At 42.5% G+C, this 20,081-nt stretch overlaps 1 protein-coding gene across 1 annotated transcript in view; it reads right to left on the bottom strand.

Annotated features, from left to right (window-relative positions):
* Positions 1–6,369: 6,369 nt before the first annotated feature.
* Positions 6,370–20,081, bottom strand: part of YDJC (YdjC chitooligosaccharide deacetylase homolog) — a 41,540-nt gene continuing 27,828 nt past the window's right edge. The window contains exons 5-6 of the mRNA XM_082247899.1: positions 8,874–9,051; positions 6,370–6,777 (exon numbers count right to left, since the gene is read on the bottom strand). Coding sequence (XP_082104025.1) covers positions 6,459–6,777; positions 8,874–9,051 — 497 coding nt within the window. The 3' untranslated portion in view covers positions 6,370–6,458. The remainder of the gene's footprint in view (positions 6,778–8,873; positions 9,052–20,081) is intronic.

Genomic DNA, 20,081 nt, shown 5'->3' with positions numbered 1-20,081 from the left:
ATTGATGGCAGCAACACATCTCAAAAAAGTTGGGACAGGGTTAAAAAAATCTGCCAAAGTAAGTGGTACTAACAAGGAAGAGCTAAAACATTTTGTAACCAATTAGGTTCGTTAGCAACAGGTCATTCACATGACTGGGTATAAAAAGAGCATCTTAGAGAGTCAGTGTCTCAGGAGTAAAGATGTGCAAAAAGGTTCAACAATCAGTGAAAAGCTGCGTCTAAAAATTGTCAAGAAATTTTAGAACAATCTTCAACAGAAAATTGCAAAGACTAAGTATATCATCATCAAAAGATTCCAAGAATCTAGAGAAATCTCTATGCACAAGGGACAAGACCGAAATGCAATATGGGATGCCCATGATCCTCGGGCTCTCCGATGGCACTGCCTTAAAAACAGGCATGATCCTATGATGGACATCACTGCATAGGTTCAAAAATACTTACAAAAATCACTGAACACAGTTTGCCATGCCATCCAAAAATGCAAGCTAAAGTTTTATGAAGCAAAGAAGAAACCATATCTTAACATGATGCAAAAACACTGCCGTCTCCACTGAGCCAAAGCTTATTTAAAATGGTCTTTTGCAAAGTGGAAAACGTTTCTCTAGTCAGACGAATCAAAATTTGACACTTTCTTTTTGACAACCACAGGTGCTGCATGCTCTGGACTAAAGTGGGGAAGGATCCTCTGGCTTGTTAGCACTCAGTTCAAAAGCCTGCATCGCTGATGGTACAGAAGTGCATTAGTAGTGGAATGGCCAGCTTGCATATCTGGAGCAGCATATGCTCAAGCATGAATGGGACAACATTCCTATCCGAAACTCCAGGCACTGGTTCCCTCAGTTTCCAGACATTTACAGAGCGTTGTTAAAAGAAGAGGGGACACTACACTACATCACTACATGTAAACATAGCCCTATCCCACATTTTTTTTGGAACTGCGGTTGTATTTTGCCAGCTTTCTTGTGCCCTGTCCCCAACTTTTTTGAGGCATGTTACCATCAAAATTGCCCTTTTTTTTTAAATGGTACATTTTCTAAGTTTATACATTTGACATATTTTCTATTAAATTTCTATAAAAAAATATGGGTTTTATGAGATTTCTAAATCATTGCATTGTTTTTATGTAGATGTATCCTAGCATCCAAACTTTTTTGGGAATGGATGATGTAGAATTTTTTTGTGTTCACAAACATTTATGCTTTCAAAAAAATGATGTAGGATATAGGAATCTCTGAAAGAACAACGGTTTCTGTATAGTGTCAAGTAGGCTCAACTCCGTCTGAAATGGACACCATTCAGGAAAAAGACAGAAGTCCTCTCCCTGGAATAATCCTTCCCCTGCCAGAAAGGCTTCAGTTTTGTAGCAAGCCATAAACGAACAAAAAACACAAGAGGGGAGAGAGATCTGTCTCCTGTGATGTATTCAAAGAAATGGGTTTTATCCGCAAATCAAAAATCCAAATTTTCCTTTATCCTACATCACAGTTAGCAAGAGCAGCTTTAGTAATCCTTACTTTCAGGGATGTCCCAAAGCACTTGAGTGAGGGGAGGGCAACAAGCCCCCACAAAAACCTAACCAAGAATAGGAAGGAAAACTCATGCGGTGGCCTCAAAAAAATTGCACTCAAAGGCAACATTCTCAGCGGCTCTAAAATCCACCTAGTTTATTTCGTAAAGGTGATAAACAAAAAAACAGGTAAGAGCCTTGCAAAACTGGAGAAACAGAAGTTTGGGGATGAAAGGCCCAGGAAGCACCCACACTCCTCACAGAATGAGCCTTCACTGGGAAAGCTAGATCCCTTGCTTTTAAAATCAGGGTTCTCCAAACTTTCTAAAAAAAAAAAAGGGCCGGTTTTCTGTCCTTCAGACTTTAGGGTGGACAGAGAGGCCAGTGGAAGTAGAAATGCCCCAGGCAGTGGGATTAAAAAATTACATAGTGCCTGTAGTGAGTAGGAGGACAAATAGTGCACCATCATTGGTATTAGTGGGGGGAATAGTGCCTATTTGTTTATATCAAAAGGAGGAATAGTGTTCCATCACTAGTGTCATTGGGAGGAAAAATGCCCCATTGTTGGTGTCAGTGAGGGGAATGGTTCCCCACTGTTGGTGTTGCTGAAAAGAATAGTGGGCCACAGTTTAGACCATACGTTTGAGAAAGCAGCTGTAGAATGCAAAGGGAAATATACTTACAAGCTGTGTGTGATCTTTGTTCAGAACCTCAGGAAGCATGAAGAGGAAATCTAAATGCCTAATTGCTGCCCTTTAGGTAATGCCTTAAGATAACCAGTCCTGGAGATGAACCTGTCTAGCTTCATATTGAACCTGGATGCCAAAAAAATCTATATCCAGACTGCCCCACCATTTACAAATCTCCTTGAACACTTCTGGGTGAAGAGTCTATGCCCCTGGAGACCACTTTTGCTGGTTAAGGAAGCTTGCCTGCCAGTTTTCCACTCCTAGGATGTGAACTGTTGACAGAGCAGAAACATGAAGCTCCCCCCAGGACAGAATTTACTACCTCCTGGCTCGCCCAACTTTTTGTTTCTCCTTGATGATTTCTGTGCACCACTGCTATGGTGCTGTCAGACTAAACTCCAGCAGGACAACCCTGCTGCTGCTGTGACCAATGCAGGAGACTAAGGTGGATCACCTGCAGATCTAGAATATTGAAGGCAACACTCTTTCCTATCAGGACCAAATTCCCTGAACTGAAAGGTGATCCAGAACTACCTGGCTGTAGAGAGGCCACCAGTGACTGTACCAATTCCATCCATAAATTCCATATGTGGAGAAACCTGCTGAGGCGCTTAAGGCAAACACTTCTTTTGGAAGTGGGACAGAGGTACTGACTTTAAAGTTGAGGCCTGGGGGAGGCGAAAGGAGCGCCTCCCGTGAAGAAAAGGTAGAAGGAGCAGGCGTTTACTTGTCCTTCCTAAGTGGTAAAAGAAAGCTCTCAACACCCAAACTTTTATGGCTATATTTATCCAGGCCTCGTCCAAGAAAAATTTTATTGAGAAAGGGAAAACTCACCAGCAACTTCTTTCAGGGATGCTCTGCAGACCAACACTTCAGCCAAAGAATCCCACGCATGTGCACAGTCAACAGGTCCAAACAAGAAATCTGCTGCACGGAGTCCTTGAAGGCATCCACAGCGAAAAAGAGGGCAGGGGCTAAATCTAGTAGCCGTGTGCCCAAATCAGTATCTCCATTACAGGACTCCAACCCTCTGGAGAGACATTTTGCTCCAACTTTAACCACTTGCCGACCGCCGCAAGTATATATACTGGGGCGGTCAGCCCCTCACAGGCAAAGTGATGTATGGGTACGTCACTAACCTGTGAGGCTCTGGGGAGTGAGCGCGCGCCGCCGGAGGCGCGCTCACGGACCCCCCCACGCGTGTGACCGGCGGACCCGATGTCTGCCGGTCACTCGGCGATCGTCGGTGGAGAGGGAGAAAGGCAGGCGGCTAGTGTAAACAAGCCGCCTGTCATTCTCCCCTGTGTAGAAACAATGATCATACGGTTCTACTATGTAGGACCGTTGATCACTGTTCCTACAGCTCAAGCCACAGCCAATCACAGTTAGAATCACGCCCCTAGGGACACACACAGCCCCTCCCTCTCAAATAAAGTTAACCCCTTCACTGTCAGTGTAATTTTACAGTAACAGTGCATATGTATAGCACTGACTACTGTAGAAATGTCACTGGTAACCCCAAAAGTGTCAAAAATGTCAGTCAAGGGTCCGATCTGTCCGCCGCAGTGTCACAGTACCGCAAAAAAAAAAAAAAAAAAAAAAAAAAAATCGCAGATCGCCGTCATTACGCGTTAAAAAAAAAACAACATAAATGACAAAAATCTTTCCCTTTGTTAGTAAACGCGATAAATTTTGCGCAAACCAATCAAAATACGCTTTTTGCGATTTTTTTTTACCAAACGTAGCATAAAACAAATTGGCCGAAAATGTTAAAAAAAATTTGATTTTTACATTTTTTTGGGGGGAATTTCATATAAAAAAATGTGAAAAATATTATTTTTGCAAAATTGACGCTTTTTTTTGTTTATAGCGCGTGATCAAAAAATCGCACAGGTGATCAAATACCACCAAAAGAAAGCTCTGTTTGTGGTAAAAAAAGGACGTCAAATTCGTTTAGGTACAGCGTCGCATGACCGCGCAATTGTCCGTTAAATTCACGCAGTGCCAAATTGCAAAATACCCCCTGGTCAGGAAGGGGGTAAAATCTTCTGGGGCTTAAGTGGTTAAGACTCTGGCAAACTTCAATGGTTGTAACAACCGGCTGTAGTTGCTCCCGCTAAGGCAAAGGATGCTTTGAATAAGGGTTCTAGTCTTGTCAGAAGCATCCTCGTAAAACATCCATTTTTCGTCCAGTGTAGGGTCTGGGTACCATTCTCTTAGCGATTAAAGCTGTTGCAAAATTGTACGGATGAAACCAGTCTCCCGATTCTTGTTGGGACCATTGAGAATCTGGTTGGTAAATTGTGCAGAGCACAGCAGTGACCCTCATCTTCAGACACCGGGAAAAAAAAAAAAAACAAAAAACACACAACTGAAGCCTTTTCAGCAGAGGAGGGGTTCTTGCTAGTGTCCAATCAGCTGTAGATGGCCCATAACCTCGATAGTAAGCCTTCTTAAAGTTTTTTTTTTCTTTTTTTAGTTTTGGATGGAGTGGAAATGGATTAAAGTCCTGTTTACTGTTATCACCAAGAAAAAGTAAAAGAAAATCCCAATTTTTTGGGACATCAGAAAAAGAATAAAGAGGAAATCTTCCGATGGGGACACTAGTTTTGGTGACATGCTGGGATTCCCCCACTTTGGAAGGATTTCCTCACTTCCTGTTCTGGCTATGGGACAGGAAGTCAAAGGAAATCTCCCCAATGGCACACAGCTGGCAAAAAAACTTGAGGGGTATAATCTCCCCATACTATCTAAAAAGGAAATATTTTGCCTTTAGTGACACTTTAAAGCTGCTCGGTGTCCCGTGTGTGATAAAGAAATTACTTATTTAAACCAGAATATTTATACCCACACAAATTATATCAGCATTTTCATCATATCTTATGAGCCATCTGCATGAACATTTTGCAAAGGCTCTTAAGTTATTTTGACAGGGCTTGGGATCAAGAAAATAAAGCAAACAAATGTGTGAAAAATTATGACAAACACTCCCAAAGAGGACTAAAAATACTAATACAGTTCAAAAATAAATTCAAAGAAAGTAGGTGTATGCAGCAAACAAAGGATCACCAACAATAATAGTAAGGAAACACAGTAAGAACTGCATACTGGCTATTAGAGATGGGCTCAGCCATGTTCGGGATCCTAATCCCGACACACCTGAGCAATTCCGCCAGAAGCCGACACTACACACCGCTAATCACAGGCAGGGAGACATTTCCCGGTATGCAGCTGCACAGACCAGGAAAGGTCTCACTGCCTGGGATTAGCGGTGTGCAGTGTAGGCTTCCTGGTGGGATCTTGCAGGTGGGCTGGGACTACAATCCCTAAGACACCTGAGCCCATCTCTACTGGCTATCAGTACACCTCTGCTAGTGAGGTGGACATTTTTAATCCTTTATGTACTGTACATACAATACTTCAGTAGGGTCAATGTGGATTGCAGATGTTTTAGGGCAAAAAAAACCTGCAAAATAAGAGCAGTTACCGACATAAATATTCAATTATTCTACTTTTTTTTGTATGTTTCTGTACTTAAAATCTCAATAAAACTTGATTATGGAAAAAAAAAAAAATATTCAATTATTTGAAACGGATTTTAAACATGTTTCTACAGACATTTTTCTAATCACCAGTTATGTTTGCTAATATACATAGCTGACTCGTAGAGGTAGTTTGATGTCCTTTAAAAGAATAGTGTTCGCTTAAGGCCTCATCCAAACAAATGCTTTCAGGCATCCAGTGTAATATGTGGGTGTATTTCCACACCCAGAGAGAGGCAGCTACAGCTTACTGCCCCCTATAGTAATCAATAGATACTAACATACTAATACTAGCATGCTAACACAAACACACACGGGTAAGTTACCGGCTTGCAAAAACCGACAAATGGGTGTAAATCCCTGAACGCAACTTTTGTGCATTCAGGGATTTATACGCATATATGAGCTTAGCCAAGCATGGCATATACCCCCATACAGTTAGCATAGAACCATTCATTACTACGGGCGGCTGTAAACTGCAGCTGTCTCTCCCAGTTATGAAAATCTGAGATTTAAATTAGATGCCTGAAAGTGTCCATGTGCCTGGAGCTTAAACTCCTTGGCTGCACGTTCTTAATATTTTTGAAGACAAAATATGAAAAATAAAAGTGCTTATACTGCATCTCCAGTTCATTCTTGCTTTACTTTCATATCACTGGTCCCCATATGGTGCAATAAGTCACATGACATCACCAACATATTGTCTCTCCCAGAGCTAAAGGTCCTTAAATGAGCACAACTGTATCCCCTTCTCACTGTAATAATTGTGCAGTAAGGGATTTTTCAAGACTTCCATTTCATGTAGACGCTCCCATGACTGAGAAAAGTCATCTGGACCTTCTCCACAGCCTCCTACTGGGGGGACACTGGGATATCCAGGATGAGTCATAAGTTCGATGCGGATACTGGTACCAGAATGTGGACTGGGCAGCGAGCTGTGTGGGGGCTGAATACTATAGTCCATGGCTTGCTGGATGTTACTTATGGACATATTCTTTCCCATTGTGCTAAGACCAATATAGATGTCTGGCCACCTGCAATAGGAAACAAAAAGTGAAAAAACATAAAAAAAAAAAAAAAAAAAAAAAAAGGACAATCCTGCTAAAGACAATTTTTACAAAATGCAGATGGATCAGAACAAATGAAAAATGCCCTCAATGGGGACACTGGAAGCAGGGAAAGTTAGAGTGAGAACCGCTCTTAGGATTTTGTGTTCCCATTACAGCAATTTCCCTCACTTTGTGTTACGGTGTCAGACCGAGTAGGATGAAAATTTTTTTTTTTTAATTCTTTAATAAATATTATCAAAAAAATAATGCATAAAACAGCCTGCACGTTTTACAGGTAGCAATGTCTAAAGCGGTGACCAGTCAGTTCAAACAATGTATGTTTAAGTAAAGGCAATAGGCTGTATGACCCAGCAAGTTGCTGGAAATTAGCAAAGAAAAATTGTCTAATTCTACCACATTTTGTTAATTTTTAAAGAAAGTGGGAGTGGGAAGGACAGAAGGAGGACATGGGGGAAAGGTGAGGGGGATAGGGAATAATAACTGTCTTCCTCACCGATGGTTCTAACCACAAAGACCATATGAGAAATATTTACAGTGATACAAAAATAACCTTTAAAAAAAAAAAATATATATAATAATAATAATAATAATAATAATAATAATAATAAATATATATATATATATATATATATATATATATATATATATATATATACACACACACACACACACACACATATATATATATATATTTTACATACATACATACATACACACACACACACATATATAAAAAATGGAACAAAAAAATTCCAGAATTCCAAACCTTTCCCACTTTTTTATTTTTATTTTTTTTAGAAAAAGAAGGTTTCTCACTAATCCCCTGCACATTATTATTAGAATATATTACATTATACAGGATTTTTATAGTGCCAACAGTTTGCGCAGCGCTTAACAATATAAAGAGGGACAATACAAATAAAATAATACACAACAAGAGGGCCCAGCTCATTGAACATATTTAAAAATCAGCACTGCTCACTTGGTTAAGAAAAATAGCAAGATATTAGCCAAGGCTTTAGGTATGGATGATAGTGTGGCCCATGCATTCCCACATAGAAGTGCCTGTCCGGGGGACTTGTTTAGATGTCCATCTGTTCTTCAAGCCTGGCAACCAGTATATGTTCAGAAGTAAATGCCAAGCCATGTCCCGCAGTCCGGAGGACACCACTGTCTTACAGAACTCAGGCGGTTCCTCTGCATTAGAAGAGCTGTGCTGGGGAGTGCTGATAGAATCAGCCAGACCACTGGTCATGGAAGGCCAGGAACAACATCTCAAAAGGTTGCGACAAGCACATATAAATAAGGAAACCTTTTAATTGCAATCTTTTTTTTCATTATACTAAAGCTATTGGTGTTTAAAGAACTAGGTGAGCGTGTTCTGTGTTCCCCCTTATGTTCCATTTAGTGATGAAGTTTCCTGCCATTGATACTGATGACAAGGGCACGTTATGGAAAAATAAGAGTGTAGTATTGTTACTGCGCAACAATAACACTTACTGCACCCTATGCATGTTTCTCTTTAGGACAGGGGCGGCCCATCCATTGAGGGGGCTGCCCCCCCTATCCATGCATCCGGCCACCTAATCTACATGCAGGGCACGGGACACATGGATTCCAATAGGGGACTTTTTTTTTTGAAGCACGTGATTTGAGCCAGAGGCTCTAATAGGTTTCAGAAAAGGGTGCGCCCCGAGTCCACCCAGTTGTGTGAAAATAGCGAATGAATATTGTCACACTGACTCTCCTCCCAGCCAATCAGGAAGAGGGTTGGGAGACCCCTTTCCTGATTGGCAGAAAAGAGAAGCGATCTTACTGGCCAGTGGCCAGGAAGAGGCAGAAGACACACTGCGGCTGGAGGAGGACAGCAGCTCAGCCATCCAGCACTCCCCGGGTCCTGACAGGAGGAAGGAGGTAAGGAGGCAGGGGGGGTGGGAGGAGGAGGAATGTGTTGCCTGACTGACTGACCCGATCGACCGGGGGAGGGGGGGGGGGGCGTGCGCATCGGTTTGTATAATTAGTATCAAAGTACTTCAGTTCTGATGCCATCAAGCTCTTACCGGATGTTATGGTTCTTAAAAACCTCCACCGTGTTTAAGGCATCATTCTCCACTCCCCTGTAAAACTCCATTAGTTCTCCCTGAATCCAGTCACACTTATTTAGACCTACTTCCACAGGGACACGAGTATAGGCGATTCCATGTTCATGCAGCACTTGTGCAAACACTTCTCTGATTCCTAGTAAAAAGATAAACACACATTCAACAAAAAGGAAAAAAAAAAAATAATACCTTCATCATAAGTTAAATAGGAGTTTTCTGCTAATTAAATTCTAATGTTCTGACAATAAAAACCAGGTAAGTTATGTTTGCACAGTTGCTCTACCACCCATCTATTCCATAAATACTCACTATATTACCAAAAGTATTGGGACGCCTGCCTTTACACGCACATAAACTTTAATGGCATCCCAGTCTTAGTCTGTAGGGTTCAATATTTTGTTGGCCCATCCTTTGCAGCTATAACAGCTTCAACTCTTCTGGGAAGGCTGTCCTCAAGGTTTAGGAGTGTGGCTATGGGAATTCTATTCAAAAGTGATGTTGTGCTCCCAAATGCTAATGTGTTAGTATCCCTTTAAATCTGTTTGCATAGCAATTTTCAGAAACAGCATATCATATCAAACCATATATAACAAACAAAACAATACAAACAACGCATCAGTCCATAAAGTGTCCTTTGGTATTAATTTGCATGGTATGCTCAATCTTTCATAAAAAAAACAGGCTTGTGTTCACATATCCAAACGACTGCTTCCTTAGTATTCACCACTATGTGCTCCAATCATCCACATACATTTAGTGATAATCCCCTCATCGGATGTGCCCTCACCTAGGGAAAATTACCAACCAATGGTCTATATGCTCTTTTGTCCCTCTCTGGGGATCTATTTTAACCACTTTCCCACCGGAGGATTTTGCAGCTTAAAGACCAGACCCCTTTTTTCAACTTGGCACTTCGTGACTTTAACTGATAATTGCTCGGTCATGCAATGCTGTACCTAAACGAAATTTACGTCCTTTTTTTCTCACAAACAGAGCTTTCTTTTGGTGGTATTTGATCGCCTCTGCGCTTTTTATTTTTTGCGATATTAATAAAAAAAGAGCAAAAATTTTGCAAAAAAATGACATTTTCAACTTTGTCTTTTAAAAAATATCCAATATACTCAATTTATGTCATTTTTTTTTGCCAAAATATATTTAGCTACATGTCTTTGACAAAAAAAAAATCAATGAGCGTATTTTTATTGGTTTGCGCAAAAGTTATAGCGTCTACAAACTATGGTGTAAATAGTGAAATTTACGCAGCTTTAATTTCTGACTGCCAATCTCATTTCATGAAGTGCTAAAATGGCGGGGCAGTACAAAACCCCCCCAAACTACCACTTTTTGGAAAGTAGACATCCTAAGGAATGTCCTGACAGGCATGTTGAGCTCATTGAATATTTCATTTTTTTGTCACAGGTGTTTGAAAAATGACTAAAAAAAAATTTTTTTTTTTTTTTTTACACAAAGTTGTCATTGAAATGATATATTGCTCACACATGCCATGGGTATATGTGTAATTACACCCCAAAATATATTTTGCTGCTTCTCCTGAGTACAGGGATACCACATATATGGGACTTTTTGGGAGCCTAGCTGTGTAGGGGTCCCCAAAAACAAATCACCACCATCAGAATTTCAAAGGGCGTACATTTTTCATTGCATTTTCTCACTACCTCTAACGGTTTAGGAGGCCCTGAAATGTCAAGATACCACAAAACCCCCCCAAATGACCCCATTTTGGAAAGTAGACACCCCAAGCTGTTTGCTGAGAGGCATGGTGAGTCCATGGAATATTTTATATTTTGCCACAAGTTTTGTGAAAATTACAATTTTTTTTTTTAATTTTTTTTTTTACACAACGTTGTCACTAAAAGATAAATTTCTCACACATGACATGGGTATATGTGGAATGACACCCCAAAATACATTCTGCTGCTTCTCCTGAGTATGGGGATACCCCATGTGTGAGACTTTTTGGGAGCCTAGCTGTGTACAGGACCGCAAAAGCCAATCAACACTCTCAGGTTTTCTAATGGCGTAAATTGTTCATGTCATCTCTGCACTACCTGTCACAGTTTCGCAGGCCCTAAAATTCCAAGATAGCACAAAACCCCCCCAAATGACCCCATTTTGGAAAGTAGACACCCCAAGCTATTTGCTGAGAGGCATGGTGAGTCCATGGAATATTTTATATTTTGCCACAAGTTCCGGGAAATATATATATATATATATATATATATATATATATATATTTTTTTTTTTACACAAAGTTGTCAGTAAATTATATATTGCTCACACATGCCATGGGTATATGTGAACTAACACCCCAAAATACATTCTGCTGCTTCTCCTGAGTACAGGGATACCCCATGTGTGAGACTTTTTTGCAGTCTAGCCGAGTACAGGACCCCGAAAACCAACCTCCACTTTCAGGCTTTCCAAGGGCGTAAATTGTTGATTTCACTCCTGACTACCTATCACAGTTTCGGAGGCCCTAAAATTCCAAGATAGCACAAAACCCCCCCAAATGACCCCATTTTGGAAAGTAGACACCCCAAGCTATTTGCTGAGAGGCATGGTGAGTCCATGGAATATTTTATATTTTGCCACAAGTTCCGGGAAATATATTATTATTATTTTTTTTTTGTTTTTTTTTACACAAAGTTGTCAGTAAATGATATATTGCTCACACATGCCATGGGTATATGTGAAATGACACCCCAAAATACATTCTGCTGCTTCTCCTGAGTACAGGGATACCCCATGTGTGAGACTTTTTTGCCGTCTAGCCGAGTACAGGACCCCGAAAACCAACCTCCTCTTTCAGGCTTTCCAAGGGCGTAAATTGTTGATTTCACTCCTGACTACCTATCACAGTTTTGGAGGCCATGAAATGCCAAGACAGCACAACCCCCCCCCAAATGACCCCTTTTCGGAAAGTAGACAACCTGAGCTATTTGCAGAGAGGCATGTTGAGTATTTTGCAGATCTCACTTTTTGTCACAAAGCTTTGGAAATTGAAAAAAGAGGAAAAAAAATGCATTTTCCTGTTTTTTCTTCATTTTCCAAAAAAAATTAGAGCTGCAAAATACTCACCATGCCTCTCAGCAAATAGATTGGAGTGTCTACTTTGCAAAATGGGGTAATTTGGGGGGGTTTGTGCCATCTTGGCTTTTTATGGACTTCAAAAGTGTGATAGGTAGTAAGGAGTGAGATCAACAATTTACGCCCTTGGAAAGCCAAAAGGTGCGCATTGGTTTTCCGTGTCCTGTACGCGGCTAGACTGGCAAAAAGTCTCACACATGGGGTATCATTGTACTCAGGAGAAGCAGCAGAATGTATTTTGGGGTGTCATTTCACATAAACCCATGGCATGTGTGAGCAATATATCATTTACTGACAACTTTGTGTAAAAAAAAATAAAAAAATAAAATTTTTTTTTTTTTCCCGAAACTTGTGGCAAAATATAAACTATTCCATGGACTCACCATGCTTCTCAGCCAGTAGCTTGGAGTGTCTACTTTGCAAAATGGGGTCATTTGGGGGGGGTTTTGTGCTATCTTGAAATTTCAGGGCCTCTGAAACTCTGACAGGTAGTCAGGGGTAAAATCAGCAATTTACGCCATTAGAAAACCTGAAGATGTGGACTGGTTGTCGGGGTCGCGTACACAGCTAGGCTCCCAAAAAGTCTCACACATGGGGTATCCCTGTACTCAGGAGAAGCAAAAGAATGTATTTTGGGGTGTCATTTCACATATTCCCATGGCATGCATGAGCAATATATCATTTAGTGACAACTTTCTGTAAAAAAACAACAACAAAAAAAATAATAATAATTTTCCCGAAACTTGTGGCAAAATATAAAATACTCCATGGACTCACCATGCCTCTCAGAAAAAAGCTTTGGGTGTCTACTTTTCAAAAAGGGGTCATTTGGGGGGTGTTTGAACTGTCCCGGCATTTTATGCTCAATCTTAGCCACACATCACCCACTCTTCTAACCACTTGAAAACCAAGCCTTTTCTGTGCCTTTTTGTTTACATGAAAAAATATTTTTTTTTTACTAGAAAATTACTTTGAACCCCCAAACATTATATATTTTTTTAAAGCAGAGGCCCTATAGAATAAAATGGTGGATGTAGCAAATTTTTTTGTCACACGGTATTTGCGCACAGATTTTCCAAACGCAATTTTTGCGAAAAAAATACATTTTTTTTTAAATTTATTGCACAAATACACTATATAATTCCAATTTTTTTGGTAAAATTTAAAAGATGATCTTATGCCGAGTTCATAGACACCTAACATGACATGCTTTAAAAATTGCGCATGCCTGCGCAGCGGCAAAAACATACGTACATTTTTAAAAACCTTTAAAAGTCTCTACAGGTTACCACGTTAGACTTACAGAGGAGGTCTACTGCAAGAATTACTGCACTCGATCTGGCGATCGCGGCGATACCTCACATGCATGCTGCAATTGCGGTTTACATATGACACTAGACCACCGCTTGCGTGCGCCATTGCGCGCAAGCACCGGGGGAAAGGGGGGGGCTCAATTTTTTTTTTTTTCTTTTGCTTTTTTATGTTATTTTGACACCTTTCCTTTCATTTTTTTTTTTTTAAATCATTTTTATTGTTATCACAGTGAATTTAAATATCCCCTATGATAGCAATCTGTGGTGACAGGTACTCTTTTTTAAAAAAATTGGGGTCTTTTAGACTCTAGATCTCTCCTCTGACCTTAACGCATCTGACCACACCAAAATTGGTGTGATAAAATACTTTCCCAATTTCCCAATGGCCCTGCTTATTTCTGGCGAAACAGAAGTCATGAAATGCTCGTAGCCTCCGGCATCTTAGGCCATAGAGATGATTGGAGCCATTCTCATCTCCAATTAGCTCTATGGTTAGACAATTGAACCACCGGCTGCACTCTCGGGTTAACCGGTGGGACAGGAGAGCCCGAGAAAAACCACGGAAGGCTGCGGAAGGCGGCGGTGGGGGAGGCCCCTCCCACTGCATGTAAAAGCAGTCTAGCGGCCAATTACCTGCTAGGATTGCTTTTACATGTAAGCCGACCGCTGGCTGTAAAAAACGATACCAAGATGATGCCTAAATCTGCAGGCATCATCCTGGTATAACCACTCAAAGTCCAGCAACGTACCAGTACATTGCTGGTCCTTGTTTGGCATATAGGTTTTTTTTTTTTTCATGCAGCCTGTGGGCTGAACGGAAAAAAAGAGAACCTATCAGAAATCAGCACAGGAATAATGCGTAGTATTACTCATCATTAACCGCCCAAACAACCACCCACTGAATTTAATGATGGGTATACACGGCACTATCCACGTATACCAAAATAGGATTTTAACTGCAGTGCTGAAATCAGAAAATCACCACAGCTGCTATCAGCAAAGGTATCCATATATGCTGAGCGCAAACACTGTTTGTGTCAGAATATATAAAATCAATGCGTGGTAGCCGACGTGTACCTGCAAGAGAAACAGGTCACAAAAGAATGAAAAAACAAAGGACATTAAAAAAAAGTACAGTAGGAAGAGTAGGACATATAAAATGACTGACACAACAAAAGTTTTTGGATTCTCATCATTAACCGCCCAAACAACCACCCACTGAATTTAATGATGGGTATACACGGCACTATCCATGTATACCAAAATAGGATTTTAACTGCAGTGCTGAAATCAGAAAATCACCACAGCTGCTATCAGCAAAGGTATCCATATATGCTGAGCGCAAACACTGTTTGTGTCAGAATATATAAAATCAATGCGTGGTAGCCGACGAGTACCTGCAAGAGAAACAGGTCACAAAAGAATGAAAAAACAAACTAAGGACATTGAAAAAAGTACAGTAGGAAGGAGTAGAAGGACATATAAAATTACTGACACAACAGTTTTTGGATCCTTTTATTTTTCTAACTGTTTCTTGATTTGGGACTGCGATCTTCTGCGATCTTCTCTTCCAGCTTGGGTCTCTCAAAATGTCGATGGACATCCAACATCTTTCGAGACCCTGTGTTTGTGTGCCCTACACTGTGTCGTGCTGTACCCTACGCTAATACTCCACTAGTGTATGGTAGCGCTCGAAACATTCCCCGATGCAGAGACCAGGTTGGTCAGGACATTTGGGACAATAATAACGGGTGTCACGCCTAAATCCGCGCCTGCTACAGACACGACATCTTTTTTGGGGGTATCTTTGGGTAGGGGTACTCGGGAGGACATAAGGAAAATGCCTCTCATGCAGCCGGCTCACTGCATCTGGAAGGGGAAGTTGGGCAGGCATGCCTCCTGGGTACAGGTAGGCAAGGATGATCTCTTCCTGGAATTCCCGGAAAGATCCAGTTCGTCCTGACGCCCTGTATAGGACAAAGGCGTTCAGCATAGCCAATTGGTAAAGGTAAACAGACACTTTTTTGTACCAGCGTCTGGCTTTACGGGCAACTAAATACGGCGCCAAAAGCTGGTCGTTAAGGTCCACCCCTCCCATGTTAAGGTTATATTCGTGGACACAGAGGGGTTTCTCCACAACGCCAGTTGCCGTAGTGATTTGGATCGTCGTGTCTGCGTGAAGGGAGGACAGAACATAAACATCCCGTGTATCCTTCCACTTCACCGCAAGCAATTTGTCCGTTTTCAAGCAGGCTCTCGCCCCCCGACTAAGACGGGAATTTACAAGCCGTTGGGGGAAGCCCCGGCGATTAGGTCGCACGGTGCCACATGCGCCAATTTGTAAATCGAGAAGGTGACTAAATAGTGGCACGCTTGTATAAAAGTTGTCCACGTACAAATGGTACCCCTTTCCGGATAAGGGTGACACCAAGTCCCAAACGATCTTACCGCTGCTCCCTATGTAGTCTGGGCAGTTGGGGGGCTCCACACAGCTATCTTTTCCCTCATAGACCCGGAAACTAACTGTATAGCCTGTGGCCCTGTCACACAATTTATACAGTTTGACCCCGTACTTGGCACGCTTGCTGGGGAGGTACTGTTTCATAGCAAGGCGGCCAGTAAATTTAATCAGGGACTCGTCAACGCAGACAACTTGTTCGGGGGTAAACAAGGCTGCAAACCGCTGATTGAAGTGGTCTATGAGGGGCCGAATTTTGTGGAGCCGATCGTATTCAGGGTCTCCCCGAGGACGACAGATTTCATTGTCGCTAAAATGCATGAATCGCAGAATTTGCTCGTATCTCCCCCTGGACATGGAGGCAGAGTACATGCGCAAATGGTGAACTGGGCTAGTGGACCAATATAGCCGCAATTCACTCTGTTTAGTTATGCCCATGTGGAGGGAAAGGCCCAGAAAGATCTTAAATTCGGAAACCGTTATAGGTTTCCAGCCGAATTGTCTGGCAAGGTGTGAATTTGGGTTGGCGGCGATGAACTGTTGTGCATATAAATTTTATTGATCCACAATCGATCTGTAAAGATCTTCCGTGAAGAACAGCTCATAAAAGTTTAGGGGCGTAAAACCAGCTGTCTCCACGTGGATTCCAGGTTGGGCGGTGAATGGGGGAAGTACTGGCGCTGTAGTATCGGTGGGTTGCCAATTAGGCTATGCCAGCGCATCAGGGAGGGCACTATGGGCTCTACGGGCCTGTCTACGAATACGCGGTGGCTGCGGGCCACTACTTGTGCTAGCCACCGCACCAGCTTCAACTGCACTTAGGGGACTCGCCACGTCACCAGGTCTTACTGCAGTGCTGGTTGTACTAGGTCCAGGTTGTACTAGGCCGCTGGCGCTTGCCAGGTCGCCAGAAAAATGAGCGGCACTAGTAACCACACTCTGCTCCATACGAGCACCCTGCGATTCCTGCATCTCAACAACTTCAGAATGGGGTCGGGTACGCCTGGGTCTAACAGGGACCCATCTGTCGTCGGAGCTATCTGTCAGGGAGCCGCTGCTGTCATCAGGTTCATATACTGACACTAATTCGGTCATTGTAGCTTCCCCTTCGCTATCAGATGACTCGGTCAGCATAAAACTGATAAGCTCTTCATCTCTGTACGAACGTTTGGTCATTTTGGTAACTAAATTTACCCGTACAGTGATGCGACTCACAGGTAATAAAAGCACCTGGTTGTCGAAGATTATTTCAAGCGCTAACATAAAAACTGCGAATGCTAGCAGGGATCAGGCCTGACTCTGCTAACACAGCGGTTTTGTGTCTTGTGTTTTTTTGCAAGTGACAGTAATCTATTGATTACTACACTTGCCTGGGTGAAAGGGTTAAACGCAGGTGCTGGCCGGAATCAGTGCTGATCGTGCAAACACCGCGTTTTGGGAACCCTAAACTATGGGGGCGCTAGTATAGTTCTGATCAGATCAGATATTGATCTGTTCAAACACTATACTAGAAATGGAAGTGTATGTGCGTGCGTGCGTGTGTGGTAATCAAGGGGTTACTTCTAAACTATGCGCTGGGGATCTGGGGGGGGAGGTTGGCGGGGACCCTAAACCTCCTTTGGGAAAGAAACTAGCTAGCTAGCGCAACCTCAAGTCACAATGACACTAATACAAAATACAGTATATTATGTGTGTATTAGTGCTAATGTGACAGAGGGTGTAGGGGTTAACGGGATGTGATCAGGGGGGGATCAGGGGTTTAAATCTTTATTGGAAGGGGCTGGCGGGTATCCTAAGGATAAAAGGAACGGTGGCAAGCGCTAAACCTGGTCACAAGTCACACTTATACGGGTATATAGAAAATGCTATATACTGTATACAGTGTGTTGTGGCAGGGGGTGTAGGGGTGATCAGGGGGGGATCAGGGGATTAAATCTTTATTGGGCGGGTGGCGGGGACCCTAAACCTCCTTGGGACAGAAACTTAGTCGCCTGCGCTAATTCTGATCACAATGACACTAATACAAAAATACAAAAACACTGTATATTACGTTTGTATTAGTGCTGATGTGACAGAGGGTGTAGGGGTTAACTAGCGGTGATCAGGAGGGGATCAGGGGGGATCAGGGGCTTAAATCTTTATTAGGGGGGGGGTGGCGGGTAATTCAAGTGGAAAAAGGGGGGTCGCAAGCGCTAGACCCGACCACAAATCACACTTATACGGGTATATAGCAAAATGCTATATACTGTATACGGTGTGTGTTATGGCAGGGGGTGTAGGGGTGATCAGGGGGGGGTCAGGGGTTTAAATCTTTATTGGGCGGGTGGCGGGGACCCTAAACCTTCTTGGGACAGAAACTTAGTCGCCTGCGCTAATTCTGATCACAATGACACTAATACAAATATACAATAACACCGTATATTGCGTTTGTATTAGTGCTGATGTGACAGAGGGTGTAGGGGTTAACTAGCGGTGATCAGGGGGGGGTCAGGGGAGATCAGGGGCTCAAATCTTTATTAGGGGGGGGGTGGGGGGTAATTCAAGTGGAAAAGGGGGGGTCGCAAGTGCTACACCTGTTCACAAATCACACTTATACAGGTATATAGGTAACTGCTATATGCTGTATATAGTGTGTGTTGTGTCAGGTGCTGTAGGGGTTAATCGGGGGGGCGATTGGGGGGTAAATGTGCCTATCTAGCTGTGTGTGACTGTGTTTGGTGCAGTACTTACAGTTAGAAGTGCTCTCTTCTCCAGATGAATCCAAAAGGGATCATGGGAGAAGAGGGCACGTCTTTTCTGAGTCTGTGTTTACATTTCACAGACTCAGAACAAGATCTGATTGGGCAGGACCGATCTACAGGTCCAGGCCAAAAATCATTGGCCTGGACCTGATGACTGATCGGTTCTGAACCCAATCGAGCCATCGGTGTCGGCGGGCACGCGCGGGAGCGCGCACAGGACCGGCAGGAAGTAGCGACGTAGACCTACGTCACTCTGCCTGGCCGGGGCCGACTGCCGCAGTAAATATACTGTGCGCAGTCGGCAAGTGGTTAAGCCATTTCACTCCTTTGGTGGCACTCTGGAGTTTGGAATTCTTCTCTTAAGCCTCGTACACACGCAACGATTAACGGCCGACCGATCGGCCTTCTTTTGTCCAGTGTTGTTGGGTTGGTTGAAATGTGCTCTAGACTGCACACAAATTTTATCGGCCAACAAAAACCAACTTCAGAAGTGATGTCATGTTCTGGTTTACTTTCCATGTGCTTTTTCTTCTCTGAGCATGCCCAGTCTTGCTCATCAGATTTGTCTGCCGAAATCTGTACTGACTGACGAACAATCGGCCGTTCTGTTGACGGCCAACAAAAATTTTATAGCATGCACACCAGATTTTGTTCGGCCGAAAAGTCGGAAGTCGGAAGCATCATACTAACAAGCCGAAAATCGGCCGATCGGACGTTGGCCGAAAATTCACGGCCAACAATCGTTGCGTGTGTACGAGGCATTACACTTATCTCCATACGCCCAAATCATAAAGAGAGAAAGCTGAACATAGTGCTTTATCTTTTAAAACAACCGGTTTATTAAACACTAAATATAAAAAACACTCACATTTTCCTGGTGCTTAGAGTGCACCAAACTGTAAAAAGCATTCATTCCTCACAGTGCGGGTATAAGACAAGCAGGCAGTATTTCCATGGTATGCGCACAATGCGCGCCTTAGCGTGACAGATAGGCCCCTACGCGTTATGCCACAGGGTCACGTGGCTTCCTTGGGGGGATATCCCATTGGTTGATCCTATCCCCCAGGTGAGGGCACATCAGATGAGGGGATTATCACTAAATGTATGTGGATGATTGGAGCACATAGTGGTGAACACTAAGGAAGCAGTCATTTGGATATGTGAACACAAGCCTGTTCTTTATAAAAGATTGAGCACATGCAAGCAAATTCATACCAAAGGACACTTTATAGACTAATGCAGTTTGTTTTATTTAGGTTATATATGGTTTGATATGATATGCTGATTCTGAAAATTGCTATACAGATTTAAAGGGATACTAGCACACTAGCATTTGGGAGCACGACACCACTTTTGAATACAATTTTGCACATTGATACACGTTTAGAGAGTGTGTAATGGTGTGAGCGATCTGCTTTGTAAGTTTTGTAGTCTTTTAGCACGACATAGCAGTGCGCAAGTACACCCATTTTTAAATGTGGCTATGGGATTGTTTGACCGTTCTTCCAGAAGCGCATTTGAGAGGTCAGGCGCTGATGTTGGAAAG

The sequence above is a fragment of the Pelophylax lessonae genome (assembly GCF_965119305.1).
Source record: "Pelophylax lessonae genome assembly, chromosome: 1".
Classification (NCBI taxonomy): Eukaryota; Metazoa; Chordata; class Amphibia; order Anura; family Ranidae; genus Pelophylax; species Pelophylax lessonae.
The sequence above is the reverse complement of the archived record's forward strand: the minus strand, read 5'-3'. Positions and strand labels throughout refer to the sequence as shown.